This window comes from Oncorhynchus keta, chromosome 9 (assembly GCF_023373465.1).
Source record: "Oncorhynchus keta strain PuntledgeMale-10-30-2019 chromosome 9, Oket_V2, whole genome shotgun sequence".
Classification (NCBI taxonomy): domain Eukaryota; kingdom Metazoa; phylum Chordata; class Actinopteri; order Salmoniformes; family Salmonidae; genus Oncorhynchus; species Oncorhynchus keta.
This window is the reverse complement of record NC_068429.1, coordinates 19,577,593-19,595,695: the sequence shown is the minus strand read 5'-3', so window position 1 is coordinate 19,595,695 and position 18,103 is coordinate 19,577,593. Positions and strand designations below refer to the sequence as shown.

The 18,103-nt window shown below is 39.0% G+C and overlaps 1 protein-coding gene and 1 long non-coding RNA gene across 4 annotated transcripts in view; both read left to right on the top strand.

Annotated features, from left to right (window-relative positions):
* LOC118373185 (electrogenic sodium bicarbonate cotransporter 1-like) overlaps positions 1-18,103 on the top strand; it is a 96,457-nt gene that overhangs the window by 40,031 nt on the left and 38,323 nt on the right. For all 3 annotated transcript variants that reach the window (XM_035759268.2, XM_035759267.2, XM_035759265.1), the window contains exons 5-11: positions 2,718-2,878; positions 3,027-3,209; positions 11,638-11,714; positions 13,086-13,243; positions 13,436-13,523; positions 14,908-15,062; positions 15,267-15,398. In XM_035759268.2, coding sequence (XP_035615161.1) covers positions 2,718-2,878; positions 3,027-3,209; positions 11,638-11,714; positions 13,086-13,243; positions 13,436-13,523; positions 14,908-15,062; positions 15,267-15,398 — 954 coding nt within the window. The remainder of the gene's footprint in view (positions 1-2,717; positions 2,879-3,026; positions 3,210-11,637; positions 11,715-13,085; positions 13,244-13,435; positions 13,524-14,907; positions 15,063-15,266; positions 15,399-18,103) is intronic.
* On the top strand, positions 3,220-5,283 carry LOC127931788 (uncharacterized). The gene is made up of 3 exons (XR_008143018.1): positions 3,220-4,337; positions 4,629-4,714; positions 4,887-5,283. It is a non-coding gene; the product is annotated as an uncharacterized LOC127931788 (long non-coding RNA).

The window sequence follows — 18,103 nt, the reverse complement described above, 5'->3', positions numbered from 1 at the left end:
TCTCTCGCTTCTTCTTACTTTTGAAACAATTTAATTTGTTCAAAACTGTTCAACTATTGTCTTTCTCTCTGATACAGTTATGATCGTTTAAATGTATTTTCTCTTTATTCAACCTGACCGCCACCCACCCGGCATTCAGCCACACAATATTTCATGACCCTAAACTTGCCGGCTCTGTGGCTATAACTGCGGGGACTGCGTGTTATGAGTCAATCCACGCATCTCTAGTTCGGTCTCAGTCTCCCGCAACCAGTCCAAAGCGGATTTTGTCATCCCAGCTGTGACCAAACGACTACCAATGGAGCTGGCGTTTCTGGGAAATCGTGTTCAAATCCAAAAACACCAGTACACACACAGTTCAGCTTGAAGTGTTTCCCGTTTCAGTGCTCTGCTATAGTCCAGGCAACGGCTCCCGTATGAATTGCGTGAGTAAGGCAGCAGCGTGTGTGTGTGTATACATGTATTCTTGAGTAGGGGCGATTGTGTGTGCATGCATATGTACATGTACTGTGTGTGTACATTAGTGTTTCACAAAGTAGGGGTCGTGACCCAATGTGGGGGTCGCCTGATTTTAAAACTCTTTTTATTTTTTTTTATTGAGCTAGATGCAGTTGTAATAAACAGCGGTGTTTTATTCCTACAAGCGTGGCTATCTTTTCTACAGGTTAGGCTACAAAATATTATGACCCAATCACGGAGGTATAGAACAGAGTGGAAAGGTCAGACACTAAATCGAACTGGGAGAAAAAGAGGTTCATACTAAATTATTGTGTCACGCCCTGACCTTAGAGCTTTTTATGTCTTTATTTTGGTTTGGTCAGGGTGTGATTTGGGTGGGCATTCTATGTTCCCTTTTCTATGTTTTTGTATTTCTTTGTTTTGGCCGGGTATGGTTCTCATTCAGGGACAGCTGTCTATCGTTGTCTCTGATTGGGAACCATACTTGGGTAGCTTTTTCCCACAGGGGTTTTGTGGGTAGTTATTTTCTGTTTTGTGATTTCTGTATTGTTAGTTTCCTTACAGAACTGTTCATTTTCCTCTTTGTTATTTTTCATTCTAGTGTTCTAATTTTAATTAAATATCATGAACATGTCTCACGCTGCGCTTTGGTCCAGTCATTCACAGGAAGAGGATTGTTACATATTGATGATATTCTGAACTTATATCTTTCTGATGCATGCATTTCAGTCACTTCAAACCATACTTCCTTCAGACTGAATTACTGTCAAAAGTACTGTCAGTTTGGGAACCCCTGGTGTCCATGAATGCGTGCGTAGGGTAGTAGTGTGTCCTCGAGTGAACTACTAGCTCACTCTTATCTGGATGAAACACTGCTCTGTTCCCTCAGTGAACCCAGAACACAACCTTAACCTCAGAACCCAGGACATAACCTTAACCCCAGAACCCAGGACATAACCTTAACCCCAGAACCCAGGACACAACCTTAACCTCAGAACCCAGGACATAAACTTAACCCCAGAACCCAGGACATAAACTTAACCTCAGAACCCAGGACATAACCTTAACCTCAGAACCCAGGACATATCAGGGCAGGTACCCTAGTGGTTAGAGTGTTGGACTAGTAACCGCAATGTTTCAAGATTGAATCCCTGAACCGACACAGTAAAAATCTGTCATTCTGCCCCTGAACAAGGCAGTTAACCCACTGTTCCTAGGCTGTCATTAAAAATAAGAATTTGTTCTTAACTGACTTAAATAAAGATAAAATAAATAAATATCCTTAACCTCAGGACCCAGAAACCAACCTCAAAACCCAGATATCTTGTGATATCTTCCTGGACAGGTTGTTTTCTGACAGTCTCTGAGGCCTTTCTGTCCAATCCCCCCCCTCATTCTGTACATGTAGTATATAAAGTAATTTGGTAACACTTTATTTTAAGGGTCTGTAATAGGTGTTTAAATTGTGTGTTCACCATTTATTAATCATTACTCCCGCATGAATAAACCATTTACTAATCATTAGTAAAATGTTTTTGCAGTCCCTAATGTAAAGTTAGTGCTATTTATGCTTTATAAACACTTTATATTAATGTTTGAGTGACCACTGTAATTTCTCCAAAAATATGGGCATTCCATTGGTAGATGTTCCTGCAGTACCTGATAAAAGAGTAAGAACACAAAACAGGATGTTTAAGGAAATATATACAGTATACATGTGTGAATAACTAACTTACTAATGTTTACAAATGTGGGAGTAATGATTACTAAATGGTGAGCAAACAGTTTGTAAATGCCTTATAAATGATTTACTCTGGACCCTTAAAGTAGTCTTACCAGTATTTGTATTGTGTCATCCCGCATCTGCTGCTATTTTTCATGACCTGTGATGAACCAATAACATAGAGGGGCTGTTTTGTAAAGAAAAGAAAATTCTCCTTGTCTTCTTTTGTCAGAGGCCCGTATTTGGCAGTGAAATGATATGAAAGGCTTTGTCGACAGACCTTTATTGTGATGTGACCTACTGTACCTTGCAGGACCTGCTGTGCACATGCATCGTTGTAATTATGAGTATTATTTTTAAATCAAACTTAAGGCTATTCCCTCTATCTCTCTCGTTTTGGGTCTCTCTCTCTCTCTCTCTCTCTCTCTCTCTCTCTCTCTCTCTCTCTCTCTCTCTCTCTCTCTCTCTCTCTCTCTCTCACACACACACACCTCTCATGCTTTCGCTCTGTCTCAATCTATTCCTCTCTCTCTAGGTGGATAAAGTTTGAGGAGAAGGTGGAGAAGGGAGGAGAGCGTTGGAGTAAGCCCCACGTGGCCACATTGTCCCTTCACAGTCTGTTTGAGCTGAAGACCTGCATTGAGAAAGGCACCATCCTGCTGGACCTGGAAGCCTCCACTCTACCACAGGTGGTCGGTAAGACAAGTATACTTCCCATAAGTTAGAATTGGAACGTCCCAAAACTGTGCACTTTGAAACCAAGCGTCCTCAGTATTGACATTCTCTCCATCCTCTTTTGTCTCTCTGTTATCCTCCCCCTGCTTGTTTCCCCATCCTCTATCAGAGCTGATCACTGACAGCCAGATCGAGATCGGTCAGCTGAAGCCTGAGCTAAAGGATCAGGTCATGTACACGTTGCTACGGAAACATCGTCACCAGACCAAGAAGTCCAACCTGCGCTCGCTTGCTGACATCGGCAAGACAGTGTCCAGTGCAAGTAGGCTGTTTTCCAACCAAGACCAGAACGGTAATGTAGATGCCAGTTTGGTGCAGCCTTTTTTATTATTGTTGTTTGCCTCCTAATTCCTATCTTATCCCAATCAATTTTACCAATCACATCCTTTTTCCTCTGGTGGTCATCAATACTATAGGTGTAGTGTATGTTCAACTTTTATATGCCATCATTTGAGTGCAGTAAAGATGTTACAGGTACATATATCTAGGTGGCTATAGTTTTAACTAGTAATGTGAATGTGACTGGCAACATTCTTTAATGCCTGAGTGTTGATACTTGTTTTTGTTATTCTTCCAAATACTACTATCTCCAAAGTATATTCCGACTTGCATATCATTTTATAATATAAAGCATGTGATTGAATTATTTAGAAGACAATAACTTCTTGGATGCCATTAAATAATAATAATAATAATATGGTACTGCAGTTTGAAGTGTGAGATTGTTCTAGTTTTCTGTCTTCTATCTGTACTCTCACTCTCCTGCACAGATTAACATTCCCTCGTGTTCTCTTCACTTTTTGCCTGCCTGCCTTCCTGCTTTCTTCGTTCCTTCCTTTCTTCCGTCACTCCATCTCTCTGTCTCTCTCTGTCTGCACTAAAGCACGCAGTCTCAATGAGCACCCCCAGCCCTTTCCCCACTTGCACACCCAGTCCCAACCCCAGTCTGTGCCTTATGCAACCACGCTTGGCCATGAGGAACCGATAAAGGAGATCCAACGAAGCTCCAGCATGCAATACATCAGTAAGTCAGGTCACAACACATTTATAACACATGCAATACATCAGTAAGTCAGGTCACAACACAGTTATAACACATGCAATACATCAGTAAGTCAGTTCACAACACAGTTATAACACATGCAATACATCAGTAAGTCAGTTCACAACACAGTTATAACACATGCAATACATCAGTAAGTCAGGTCACAACACATTTATAACACATGCAATACATCAGTAAGTCAGTTCACAACACAGTTATAACACATGCAATACATCAGTAAGTCAGGTCACAACACAGTTATAACACATGCAATACATCAGTAAGTCAGGTCACAACACAGTTATAACACATGCAATACATCAGTAAGTCAGGTCACAACACAGTTATAACACATGCAATACATCAGTAAGTCAGGTCACAACACATTTATAACACATGCAATACATCAGTAAGTCAGTTCACAACACAGTTATAACACATGCAATACATCAGTAAGTCAGTTCACAACACAGTTATAACACATGTTATACCTTCTGTAGCTCAGTTGGTAGGGCATGGCGCTTGTACACCAGGGTTTTCGATTCCCGGGACCACCCATACATAGAATGTATGCACACATGACTGTAAGTTGCTTTGGATAAAAGCGTCTGCTAAATGGCATATTATTATTATATATTATTTACATGCAATACATCAGTAAGTCAGGTCACAACACAGTTATAACACATGCAATACATCAGTAAGTCAGGTCACAACACAGTTATAACACATGCAATACATCAGTAAGTCAGGTCACAACACAGTTATAACACATGCAATACATCAGTAAGTCAGTTCACAACACAGTTATAACACATGCAATACATCAGTAAGTCAGGTCACAACACAGTTATAACACATGCAATACATCAGTAAGTCAGTTCACAACACAGTTATAACACATGCAATACATCAGTAAGTCAGGTCACAACACAGTTATAACACATGCAATACATCAGTAAGTCAGGTCACAACACAGTTATAACACATGCAATACATCAGTAAGTCAGGTCACAACACAGTTATAACACATGCAATACATCAGTAAGTCAGGTCACCACACATTTATAACACATTGGATAACGAGGTAAGTTAGGTTATAATGCATTTATAACATATGGGATAGGTCAGTAAGTCAGGCCAGAACACATTTATAACACATTGTATACATCAGTCAGTAAATCAGGTCAGAACACATTTAAAACACATTGTATACGTCAGTCAGTAAATCAGGTCAAGACACATTTAAAACACATTGTATACGTCAGTCAGTAATTCAGGTCAGAACACATTTAAAACACATTGTATACATCAGTCAGTCAGTAAGTCAGGTCAGAACACATTTAAAACACATTGTATACGTCAGTCAGTAAATCAGGTCAGAACACATTTAAAACACATTGTATACATCAGTCAGTAAGTCAGGTCAGAACACATTTAAAACACATTGTATACGTCAGTCAGTAAGTCAGGTCAGAACACATTTAAAACACATTGTATACGTCAGTCAGTAAATCAGGTCAGAACACATTTAAAACACATTGTATACGTCAGTCAGTAAATCAGGTCAGAACACATTTAAAACACATTGTATACATCAGTCAGTAAATCAGGTCAGAACACATTTAAAACACATTGTATACGTCAGTCAGTAAATCAGGTCAGAACACATTTAAAACACATTGTATACATCAGTCAGTAAATCAGGTCAGAACACATTTAAAACACATTGTATACATCAGTCAGTAAATCAGGTCAGAACACATTTAAAACACATTGTATACGTCAGTCAGTAAATCAGGTCAGAACACATTTAAAACACATTGTATACGTCAGTCAGTAAGTCAGGTCAGAACACATTTAAAACACATTGTATACATCAGTCAGTAAATCAGGTCAGAACACATTTAAAACACATTGTATACGTCAGTCAGTAAATCAGGTCAGAACACATTTAAAACACATTGTATACGTCAGTCAGTAAATCAGGTCAGAACACCTTTAAAACACATTGTATACATCAGTCAGTAAATCAGGTCAGAACACATTTAAAACACATTGTATACATCAGTCAGTAAATCAGGTCAGAACACATTTAAAACACATTGTATACGTCAGTCAGTAAGTCAGGTCAGAACACATCTAAAACACATTGTATACATCAGTCAGTAAATCAGGTCAGAACACATTTAAAACACATTGTATACGTCAGTCAGTAAATCAGGTCAGAACACATTTAAAACACATTGTATACATCAGTCAGTAAGTCAGGTCAGAACACATTTAAAACACATTGTATACATCAGTCAGTAAATCAGGTCAGAACACATTTAAAACACATTGTATACATCAGTCAGTAAATCAGGTCAGAACACATTTAAAACACATTGTATACGTCAGTCAGTAATTCAGGTCAGAACACATTTAAAACACATTGTATACATCAGTCAGTAAATCAGGTCAGAACACATTTAAAACACATTGTATACATCAGTCAGTAAATCAGGTCAGAACACATTTAAAACACATTGTATACATCAGTAAGTCAGGTCAGAACACATTTAAAACACATTGTACACGTCAGTCAGTAAATCAGGTCAGAACACATTTAAAACACATTGTATACGTCAGTCAGTCAGTAAGTCAGGTCAGAACACATTTAAAACACATTGTATACGTCAGTCAGTAAATCAGGTCAGAACACATTTAAAACACATTGTATACGTCAGTCAGTAAGTCAGGTCAGAACACATTTAAAACACATTGTATACATCAGTCAGTAAATCAGGTCAGAACACATTTAAAACACATAGTATACGTCAGTCAGTAATTCAGGTCAGAACACATTTAAAACACATTGTATACGTCAGTCAGTAATTCAGGTCAGAACACATTTAAAACACATTGTATACGTCAGTCAGTAAATCAGGTCAGAACACATTTAAAACACATTGTATACATCAGTCAGTAAATCAGGTCAGAACACATTTAAAACACATTGTATACATCGGTCAGTAAATCAGGTCAGAACACATTTAAAACACATTGTATACGTCAGTCAGTAAATCAGGTCAGAACACATTTAAAACACATTGTATACATCAGTCAGTAAATCAGGTCAGAACACATTTAAAACACATTGTATACGTCAGTCAGTAAATCAGGTCAGAACACATTTAAAACACATTGTATACATCAGTCAGTAAATCAGGTCAGAACACATTTAAAACACAATGTATACGTCAGTCAGTAAATCAGGTCAGAACACATTTAAAACACATTGTATACATCAGTCAGTAAGTCAGGTCAGAACACATTTAAAACACATTGTATACGTCAGTCAGTAAGTCAGGTCAGAACACATTTAAAACACATTGTATACGTCAGTCAGTAAATCAGGTCAGAACACATTTAAAACACATTGTATACATCAGTCAGTAAATCAGGTCAGAACACATTTAAAACACATTGTATACGTCAGTCAGTAAATCAGGTCAGAACACATTTAAAACACATTGTATACGTCAGTCAGTAAATCAGGTCAGAACACATTTAAAACACATTGTATACATCAGTCAGTAAGTCAGGTCAGAACACATTTAAAACACATTGTATACGTCAGTCAGTAAGTCAGGTCAGAACACATTTAAAACACATTGTATACATCAGTCAGTAAGTCAGGTCAGAACACATTTAAAACACATTGTATACATCAGTCAGTAAATCAGGTCAGAACACATTTAAAACACATTGTATACGTCAGTCAGTAAATCAGGTCAGAACACATTTAAAACACATTGTATACGTCAGTCAGTAAATCAGGTCAGAACACATTTAAAACACATTGTATACGTCAGTCAGTAAGTCAGGTCAGAACACATTTAAAACACATTGTATACATCAGTCAGTAAATCAGGTCAGAACACATTTAAAACACATTGTATACGTCAGTCAGTAAATCAGGTCAGAACACATTTAAAACACATTGTATACATCAGTCAGTAAGTCAGGTCAGAACACATTTAAAACACATTGTATACATCAGTCAGTAAGTCAGGTCAGAACACATTTAAAACACATTGTATACGTCAGTCAGTAAATCAGGTCAGAACACATTTAAAACACATTGTATACGTCAGTCAGTAAATCAGGTCAGAACACATTTAAAACACATTGTATACGTCAGTCAGTAAATCAGGTCAGAACACATTTAAAACACATTGTATACGTCAGTCAGTAAATCAGGTCAGAACACCTTTAAAACACATTGTATACATCAGTCAGTAAATCAGGTCAGAACACATTTAAAACACATTGTATACATCAGTCAGTAAATCAGGTCAGAACACATTTAAAACACATTGTATACGTCAGTCAGTAAGTCAGGTCAGAACACATCTAAAACACATTGTATACATCAGTCAGTAAATCAGGTCAGAACACATTTAAAACACATTGTATACGTCAGTCAGTAAATCAGGTCAGAACACATTTAAAACACATTGTATACATCAGTCAGTAAGTCAGGTCAGAACACATTTAAAACACATTGTATACATCAGTCAGTAAGTCAGGTCAGAACACATTTAAAACACATTGTATACATCAGTCAGTAAATCAGGTCAGAACACATTTAAAACACATTGTATACGTCAGTCAGTAAATCAGGTCAGAACACATTTAAAACACATTGTATACATCAGTCAGTAAATCAGGTCAGAACACATTTAAAACACATTGTATACATCAGTCAGTAAATCAGGTCAGAACACATTTAAAACACATTGTATACATCAGTCAGTCAGTAAGTCAGGTCAGAACACATTTAAAACACATTGTATACGTCAGTCAGTAAATCAGGTCAGAACACATTTAAAACACATTGTATACATCAGTCTGTCAGTAAGTCAGGTCAGAACACATTTAAAACACATTGTATACGTCAGTCAGTAAATCAGGTCAGAACACATTTAAAACACATTGTATACATCAGTCAGTAAGTCAGGTCAGAACACATTTAAAACACATTGTATACGTCAGTCAGTAAGTCAGGTCAGAACACATTTAAAACACATTATATACATCAGTCAGTAAATCAGGTCAGAACACATTTAAAACACATTGTATACGTCAGTCAGTCAGTAAGTCAGGTCAGAACACATTTAAAACACATTGTATACGTCAGTCAGTAATTCAGGTCAGAACACATTTAAAACACATTGTATACATCAGTCAGTAAATCAGGTCAGAACACATTTAAAACACATTGTATACGTCAGTCAGTCAGTAAGTCAGGTCAGAACACATTTAAAACACATTGTATACGTCAGTCAGTAAATCAGGTCAGAACACATTTAAAACACATTGTATACGTCAGTCAGTAAATCAGGTCAGAACACATTTAAAACACATTGTATACGTCAGTCAGTAAATCAGGTCAGAACACATTTAAAACACATTGTATACATCAGTCAGTAAATCAGGTCAGAACACATTTAAAACACATTGTATACGTCAGTCAGTAAATCAGGTCAGAACACATTTAAAACACATTGTATACGTCAGTCAGTAAATCAGGTCAGAACACATTTAAAACACATTGTATACATCAGTCAGTAAGTCAGGTCAGAACACATTTAAAACACATTGTATACATCAGTCAGTAAATCAGGTCAGAACACATTTAAAACACATTGTATACGTCAGTCAGTAAATCAGGTCAGAACACATTTAAAACACATTGTATACATCAGTCAGTAAGTCAGGTCAGAACACATTTAAAACACATTGTATACATCAGTCAGTAAGTCAGGTCAGAACACATTTAAAACACATTGTATACGTCAGTCAGTAAATCAGGTCAGAACACATTTAAAACACATTGTATACATCAGTCAGTAAATCAGGTCAGAACACATTTAAAACACATTGTATACGTCAGTCAGTAAATCAGGTCAGAACACATTTAAAACACATTGTATACGTCAGTCAGTAAATCAGGTCAGAACACATTTAAAACACATTGTATACGTCAGTCAGTAAATCAGGTCAGAACACATTTAAAACACATTGTATACGTCAGTCAGTAAATCAGGTCAGAACACATGGGATCAAATCAAATGTTATTTGTCACATGGGCGACTACAGCAGTGAAATGCTTACTTACAAGCCCTTAACCAACAATGCAGTTCTAAGATAATACCCCCCAAAAAAGTAAGAGTTAAGAAAAACAAATAATTAAAGAGCAGCAGTAAATAACAATAGTGGGGCTATATACAGGAGTACCGGTTCAGAGGATAACTAGTTAAGTGAGGTTATAATGCATTTATAACATATGGGATAGGTCAGTAAGTCATGTCATGACACTTATAACACATGGGATAGCTTGGTAAGTTAGGTTATAATATATTTATAACAGGATATGTCAGGTCAACACATTTACAACACATGGAATAGCTTGGTAAGTTAGGTTATAATATATTTATAACAGGATATGTCAGGTCAACACATTTACAACACATGGAATAACTTGGTAAATTAGGTTATAATGCATTTATTTATAACACATGGGATACCTCAGTAAGTCAAGTCAGAACGCATTTATAACACATGGGATACATTAGTAAGTTAGTTCAGAACACATTTATAACACATGGGATACCTCAGTTAGTCAGGTTATAACACTTACAGCACATGTGATCCATTTAAGTCAGATTATAATGCATTATAGCACCCTAGTGTGGGATACTTTTGTAAGGCGGGTTATGACACTCATATACAGAGTTTATAACAGGGTATAACACATACCTTCACAATAGTCTGTGCCAAGACAATTTGCGACACACATTCATATTGTTGAAATGAGCTTTGATGACCGAAAACAATACTGTCATAGGTATATTCTCATGGGATATGACAATCCACCATTTTTTAATGTTTCAAAAAAAGGGCATCATCAAACAGCATCTAAGTCACAGTCCTTCATGCCCAGAGAAACAGCAAACAAACAATTAGCTAATGTAGATGCTACTCGGCTATTGACCAACTTTTATAGGTAATCACAACTCCAACGTAAAGCCATCCTTCTCACTGAGTCTGATACTGCTTGCTAAAAGAGGCTAAAGAAAAATGTCTATCTCTCCCACCAACCCCATCATGGACTACTAATAAGACACTATCCGTGCCCCCTCTGCTCTGCCGTGCAAGTGAATGACCAGTTGGCATCAGATCAGTGAAAGACAGGGCACGGCAGTGGGAGATTTCAGGCAGTACATCTGATCCACTGCAGCTGGCATCAGCCCGAAAGCTTAACTTAGTCCTTGCTGCCTTCCACATTTATATTAGGCCTTGTGAATTTTCTGTTTCTCTTCATCTTCTGTTTCTCTTCATCTCCTTCTCTGAGATCAGTCTAATCTAACTGGGCCTCTGTCTGTTCTGGGAGTTGCGATCTACCTTTGATCCCTGTGACTTTGTTTGACCCCTGGATTGTGTTCATTAGGCACCGAAATGAAGAAAACAGACTGAAATGGGGAAAGACTGCCTGGTCCAATAAGAAACACTAATTTCTGTTTCAGAAGGCCTTAAGCATTTTTTTCCTGTTTTTTGCCTTAATGAACACGACCCTGGTGAACCCTCTCAGGCCTGGTCTTTGAGCTCTTGACCTCTGATCCCACAGGTAGCCCAGCCACGGCCCATCGGAACCTGACCTCCAACAGCCTCAACGACTTTTCTGACCAACCAGATAGAGACCAGGTGAGGATATAACTGTGTGTGTGTGTGTGTGAGTGTGAGTGAGAGAGAGATCTAAGCGGGAACTTTAAGAAGCGATTGCTGTTCCCCGGGCACTCTAAATCTTAGCTCCTGCTGTAACAATATGCAGGGTCAAGGAGTCGACACCGTGTGTGTGGGAACCAGAGCACGGCCTCACTCTACTGTTAAAGTCTGAGCCTCACACACGACGATAAGAGCCCTGACCCTCTCTCTCAAATGTTTGGTAACAATGTTACCACTCCTCCTGAAGCCTGCGGAAACTACACAGACACAATAACTAACTCCTGGAATTACACGGACAACAGTAGCTAATTCGTCAAATTGATTTGGTCTTTGATAAAACACCAAGGCCTTGCTTTGTTAATCATCTCCTTACACCCGAGGTCTCTGGTTGCTTAAGTTTTATGCATTTCACTGTGACTAAGTACTCAGTGTACCACTTGGACGTTAGGTTTAATTTAGCAGTCTATTAAGATTAAGAGATTAAGATTAATATCACTTTATTTGTCAATTGTACAAGTTTCAACTAAAATTTGACTTCTGCTGTATCCCAACCCCTCCCAACACACACATACATATACGGGTTGGAGCAGGGGTCTGCCACACTGGGCGCCGGGGAGCAGTTGTTGTGGGGATTAAGTGCCTAGCTCAAGGGCACAACGACAGGCAATTTCATCTAGGATTTGATACCAGCAACCCTCCAGTTTCCAGCTCACTTCCTGTCTGATTTTGTTTCCCGTCAGACCCTGGATTCGAACAGTTGCTGGCTCGCGCCTCTAACCACTAGGACCCCTGTCTCCCCTTGACCTAAAGTGAAGGGCTCGTATGCATTCACCTGGCCTGTTCTTTTGTATACAGTTGCACAGAGGTTAATGTTTTTTGTTGCTACCTCATTCTCATTACATATCATTATGTAGACTGGTTCAAGTGTATAACAGCAATGAACAGAAAGGGCTTTATTGTGTCTTGTTAATCATACCGCTTGTGTCATAGTGACTCACAGAGTGGTAAAGACGCTTTAATCTGTTTCTAAAAAGATACGAACTGCAGTGGTGTTGCCACACAATACAGCATGTAATGCCTATGTGCCAGGGACGGGCTGTACTCGGCTGCCCCATTTCATCCATGCAACTGTGTACAACTTTGGGATATGTGAAATGTCCATTGTTACGGTACCTTTACTGCTCTTCTCATACTACTTTGATAAGGACAGTCGTTTCAAGCACCACTTCTCTCAAATGTGTGTCAAGGCTCATTGCTTTCCTTCTCTTTTTTCTGTCTCACTCAATATTTGTGCGTGTTCCTCTCTTTCTCTTTCTCTCTGTCCATCTTTGTCCCCCCCCCTCTCTTTAGCTGAAGAATAAGTTGATGAAGAAGCTTCCACGCGATGCCGAGGCGTCTAACGTCCTGGTCGGAGGGGTGGACTTCCTGGACACACCCTTCGTGGCGTTTGTCCGCCTGCAGCAGGCTGCCATGTTGGGAGGTTTGACAGAGGTCCCTGTCCCTACCAGGTATCCTACTGATACCACCACAACCAACTTAGCAAATCCACCGAATATACCACATATCTCTCTCATAGATATCTCCTATGTCATAGAGGCTGATGCTATATTTATATAGTTTAACCACTAGTGACCACCAGTTATATTCAATTTGGGCTTTTTATTGAACATGCTTCTGCTTTTCTCTTCATCTCCTTTTAGGTTCCTATTCGTGCTGCTGGGGCCCAAAAGCAAAGCCAAGTCCTACCATGAGATCGGACGAGCTATCGCCACCCTCATGTCTGATGAGGTACGTTACCATCGTGTCCAACGCGCATATACAGTAGCTAGTGGAAGTCTACACACCCCTTGCACACTGCCTTAAAATGTTATCTAAAAGGGGATTCAATTAGATGTACACACACACCCTACATACATTCACACACACACAAAACACACACACACACATGCATATTGATGCCACACACACGCTCACAAATAGACACACTTTTACACTCTTCACATACGCTGATGCTACTCTGTTTATTATCTATCACGATTGCCTGGTCACTTTTACCCCTACCTCAATGTACATATTATCTCAATTACCTCAATCAACTACCTCGTACCCCAGCATATTGACTCTGTACCGGTACTCCTTGTATATAGCCTCGTTATTGTTATTTTGTGTTACTATTTCAAATGGTTATTTTGTTAATTTTTTAAAACATTTCAACTGCATTGTTGGGAAAGGGCTCGTAAGTAAGCATTTCACTGTAAAGTCCACCATTTGTATTCGGCACATGTGACAACTACAATATCATTTGATTTTGAACCTGCTCGACATTTTCAAAGTGAAAGAAAAAGTATAGAACAGTTTCTATAATAAAATTGATTGAGTATGTGCTCACACCCCTGAGTTGATACTTGGTGGAAGTACCTTTGACAGTAATTACAGCTGTAAATCATTTTGAATAAGATTCTGACAAATCTGCACAATTCTTAGGGCAACATATATCCATTGTTTTTGTAAAAATTGCTCAAGATAAGTACATTTGGTCGGGAATCATTGATGGACAGCAATATTCAAACCTTGTCTCTGATTTTCAAGCAGACTGAGACTGTACCCCTCCAGTTAACCATACTGCACCTGACTCACGTTCCCACAGGTCCCAGCCACACACCCTGCTTCTATCCACACTGTTGGAATTAGACAGGGACCCCCCCCGGGATTACCTTAAGTTATAGTTCAACAAAACCCTCAGGTGGCTGTGAGGGATCTTCCCTGGCCTGGGTGGCCCAACGCTCTGTGTCTGAGATTGACAGGGAGATACTCTGGGGCAATAAGATATAATGGCATATGGCTTATATAGATGGTGATTATAAACACACCATCTGGAAGTGATTATGATTGGGGATAATTATAATGATTGGGATCCAATTATTCACAATATGAGGAAGAAACAAGTGTGAAAAATGATTGGTTGTTGGCTGGTGTTGATGTTAACATGGTTTCTGATTGGTTGTGTTGTGGTATGGTGTTCCATGACAAGGACAGACAGGACCTGCGGTGGGTTTGATTAGTTATGTGGGGAAGGAAGTAACATAGCTGTTGTTAATGTTAACATTGTTTATGATTGGTTGTGTGCTGGTGTTGATGTTACCTTGGTTTCTGATCGGTTGTGTGGGGTCAGGTGTTCCATGACATTGCCTACAAGGCCAAGGACAGACAGGACCTGCTGGCAGGCATTGAGGAGTTCCTTGATGAGGTTATCGTCCTACCTCCTGGGGAGTGGGACCCTGACATCAGGATAGAACCCCCCAAATCCCTGCCCTCCTCAGATAAGAGGTACAGCTCTGCCACCCACACCTCTAGTCCTAGTACAGTTGTATAATTCTGTAAATTGTCCTAGTTCCAGAAAATTAATTAAATTGTGCATATTTCCTTGGACAGTTTTGAAAGTTATGTCAATATTGGGTGCTCGTGATGAACCTTCAACACTGTGTTGGAGAGTGACGTCTGTAGGCTAACCTGCTGTTTGTGACTGTATAGGAAGAACCAGTATAATGCTGGAGGCGGAGGGGATGGCCCCCAGATGAACGGGGACACGCCGGGACATGACGGGGGTCAAGGAGGAGGAGGGGGACATGGACATGTTGGAGAAGAGCTCATGAACACTGGAAAGTAAAGACTGCTCATTACCACTAGCCTAGCGTATGGCATAGTATTGAATAACAGAGCAGTCTTCAACTGTTGCCAATACCAACCAGGAGGCTGCTGAGGGGAGGATGGCTCATAATAATGGAGTAAATGCAGTGGGGTTTTTAGCATGTAAATCTTGGTGGGGCAAAAAAAATTGCCAGCAAAGTCACTACACAGCATTAAACCATACATGAATTGCACTTTAACAGTGACAAACTGTGCCCACAAACTGTTAGGGCCTACATAAAACTTTCCCAACAGCAGAGCTTTCTTTACAGCACCATGGAGTGAATCTTTACCATCACTACACCTGGCTATCAGCGGAGCCTTGTCAGTGAAACAGTTCATTCAGCCTCATTTACTGCCTTTTTTAAAAACACGGCTGATTTGCTTAAACAAATGCGGTTTCTACTGACAATTGAGATGTACAAACTATGGAATAAAGGGAACAATGAGCGGATAAGAGGCAATCTGTAATTTTGATTAAGACATTAATGAGCGAGCGACGACGGATGTAGTCAAAATAACTATGAGTTCAGCATTTTTGAAATGTACAGCGACAGAATGCAGAACATGGGCTGCTCTTACAGTATTTTCCCTGTACACCAAGTCAGAGCCGTAGGATAAATAAAGGGTGAAAATAAGCAGACAATGAAACCTCTTACAATATTAGATGATGATATTTCTGAAAAACAGGTTATATGTGCAGCACCACCAAGTCAGAACAGTGACGTTAGGCGAAAATAAGAGGAGAAAATAGATTATTAGGGTGAGGCACATGGGCTACTAACAACTTCCTACACAACATACACTTTGTATTACTTTTTTTGCTACAGTATACATACCCCCCTGGCATATTATTACACAACATACACTTTGTATCACTTATCTACAGTATACATATCTCCCTGGCATATTACTACACAACATACACTCAGTATTACTTATCTACAGTATACATATCTCCCTGGCATATTACTACACAACATACACTCAGTATTACTTATCTACAGTATTCATATCTCCCTGGCATATTACTACACAACATACACTTTGTATTACTTATCTACAGTATACATATCTCCCTTATCTACAACATACACTTTGTATTATCTATATCATATCTCCCTGGCATATTACTACACAACATACATACACTTATGTATTATCTACAGTATTCTTGGCATATTACTACACAACATACACTTTGTATTATCTACAGTATATCTCCCTGGCATATTACTACACAACATACACTTTGTATGACTTATCTACAGTATTCATATCTCCCTGGCATATTACTACACAACATACACTTTGTATTACTTATCTACAGTATACATATCTCCCTGGCATATTACTACACAACATACACTTTGTATTACTTATCTACAGTATACATATCTCCCTGGCATATTACTACACAACATACACTTTGTATTACTTATCTACAGTATACATATCTCCCTGGCATATTACTACACAACATACACTTTGTATTACTTATCTACAGTATACATATCTCCCTGGCATATTACTACACAACATACACTTTACTACTTATCTACAGTATTACTCTACAGTATTCATATCTCCCTGTATACATATCTCCCTGGCATATTACTACACAACATACACTTTGTATTACTTATCTACAGTATACATATCTCCCTGGCATCTACACAACATACACTTTGTATACATATCTACAGTATACATATCTCCCTGGCATATTACTACACAACATACACTTTGTATCACTTATCTACAGTATACATATCTCCCTGGCATATTACTACACAACATACACTTTGTATTACTTATCTACAGTATACATATCTCCCTGGCATATTACTACACAACATACACTTTGTATTACTTATCTACAGTATACATATCTCCCTGGCATATTACTACACAACATACACTCAGTATTACTTATCTACAGTATACATATCTCCCTGGCATATTACTACACAACATACACTTTGTATTACTTATCTACAGTATACATATCTCCCTGGCATATTACATCATTTATGCAGCGGCATATAATCAAATTCAAATCAAATCAAATTTATTTATATAGCCCTTCGTACATCAGCTGATATCTCAAAGTGCTGTACAGAAACCCAACCTAAAACCCCAGCAAACAATGCAGGTGTAAAAGCACGGTGGCTAGGAAAAACTCCCTAGAAAGGCCAAAACCTAGGAAGAAACCTAGAGAGGAACCGGGCTATGTGGGGCATATTACTACACAACATACACTCAGTATTAGTCCTCTTCTGGCTGTGCCGGGTAGATTATAACAGAACATGACCAAGATGTTCAAATGTTCATAAATGACCAGCATGGTCGATATAATAATAAGGCAGAACAGTTGAAACTGGAGCAGCAGCAGTCAGGTGGAATGGGGACAGCAAGGAGCCATCATGTCAGGTAGTCCTGGGGCACTGTCCTAGGGCTCAGGTCCTCCGAGAGAGAGAGAAGAAAGAGAGAATTAGAGAGAGCATATGTGGGGTGGCCAGTCCTCTTTTGGCTGTGCCGGGTGGAGATTATAACAGAACGTGGCCAAGATGTTCAAATGTTCATAAATGACTAGCATGGTTGAATAATAGTAAGGCAGAACAGTTGAAACTGGAGCAGGAGCATGGCCAGGTGGACTGGGGACAGCAAGGAGTCCTCAT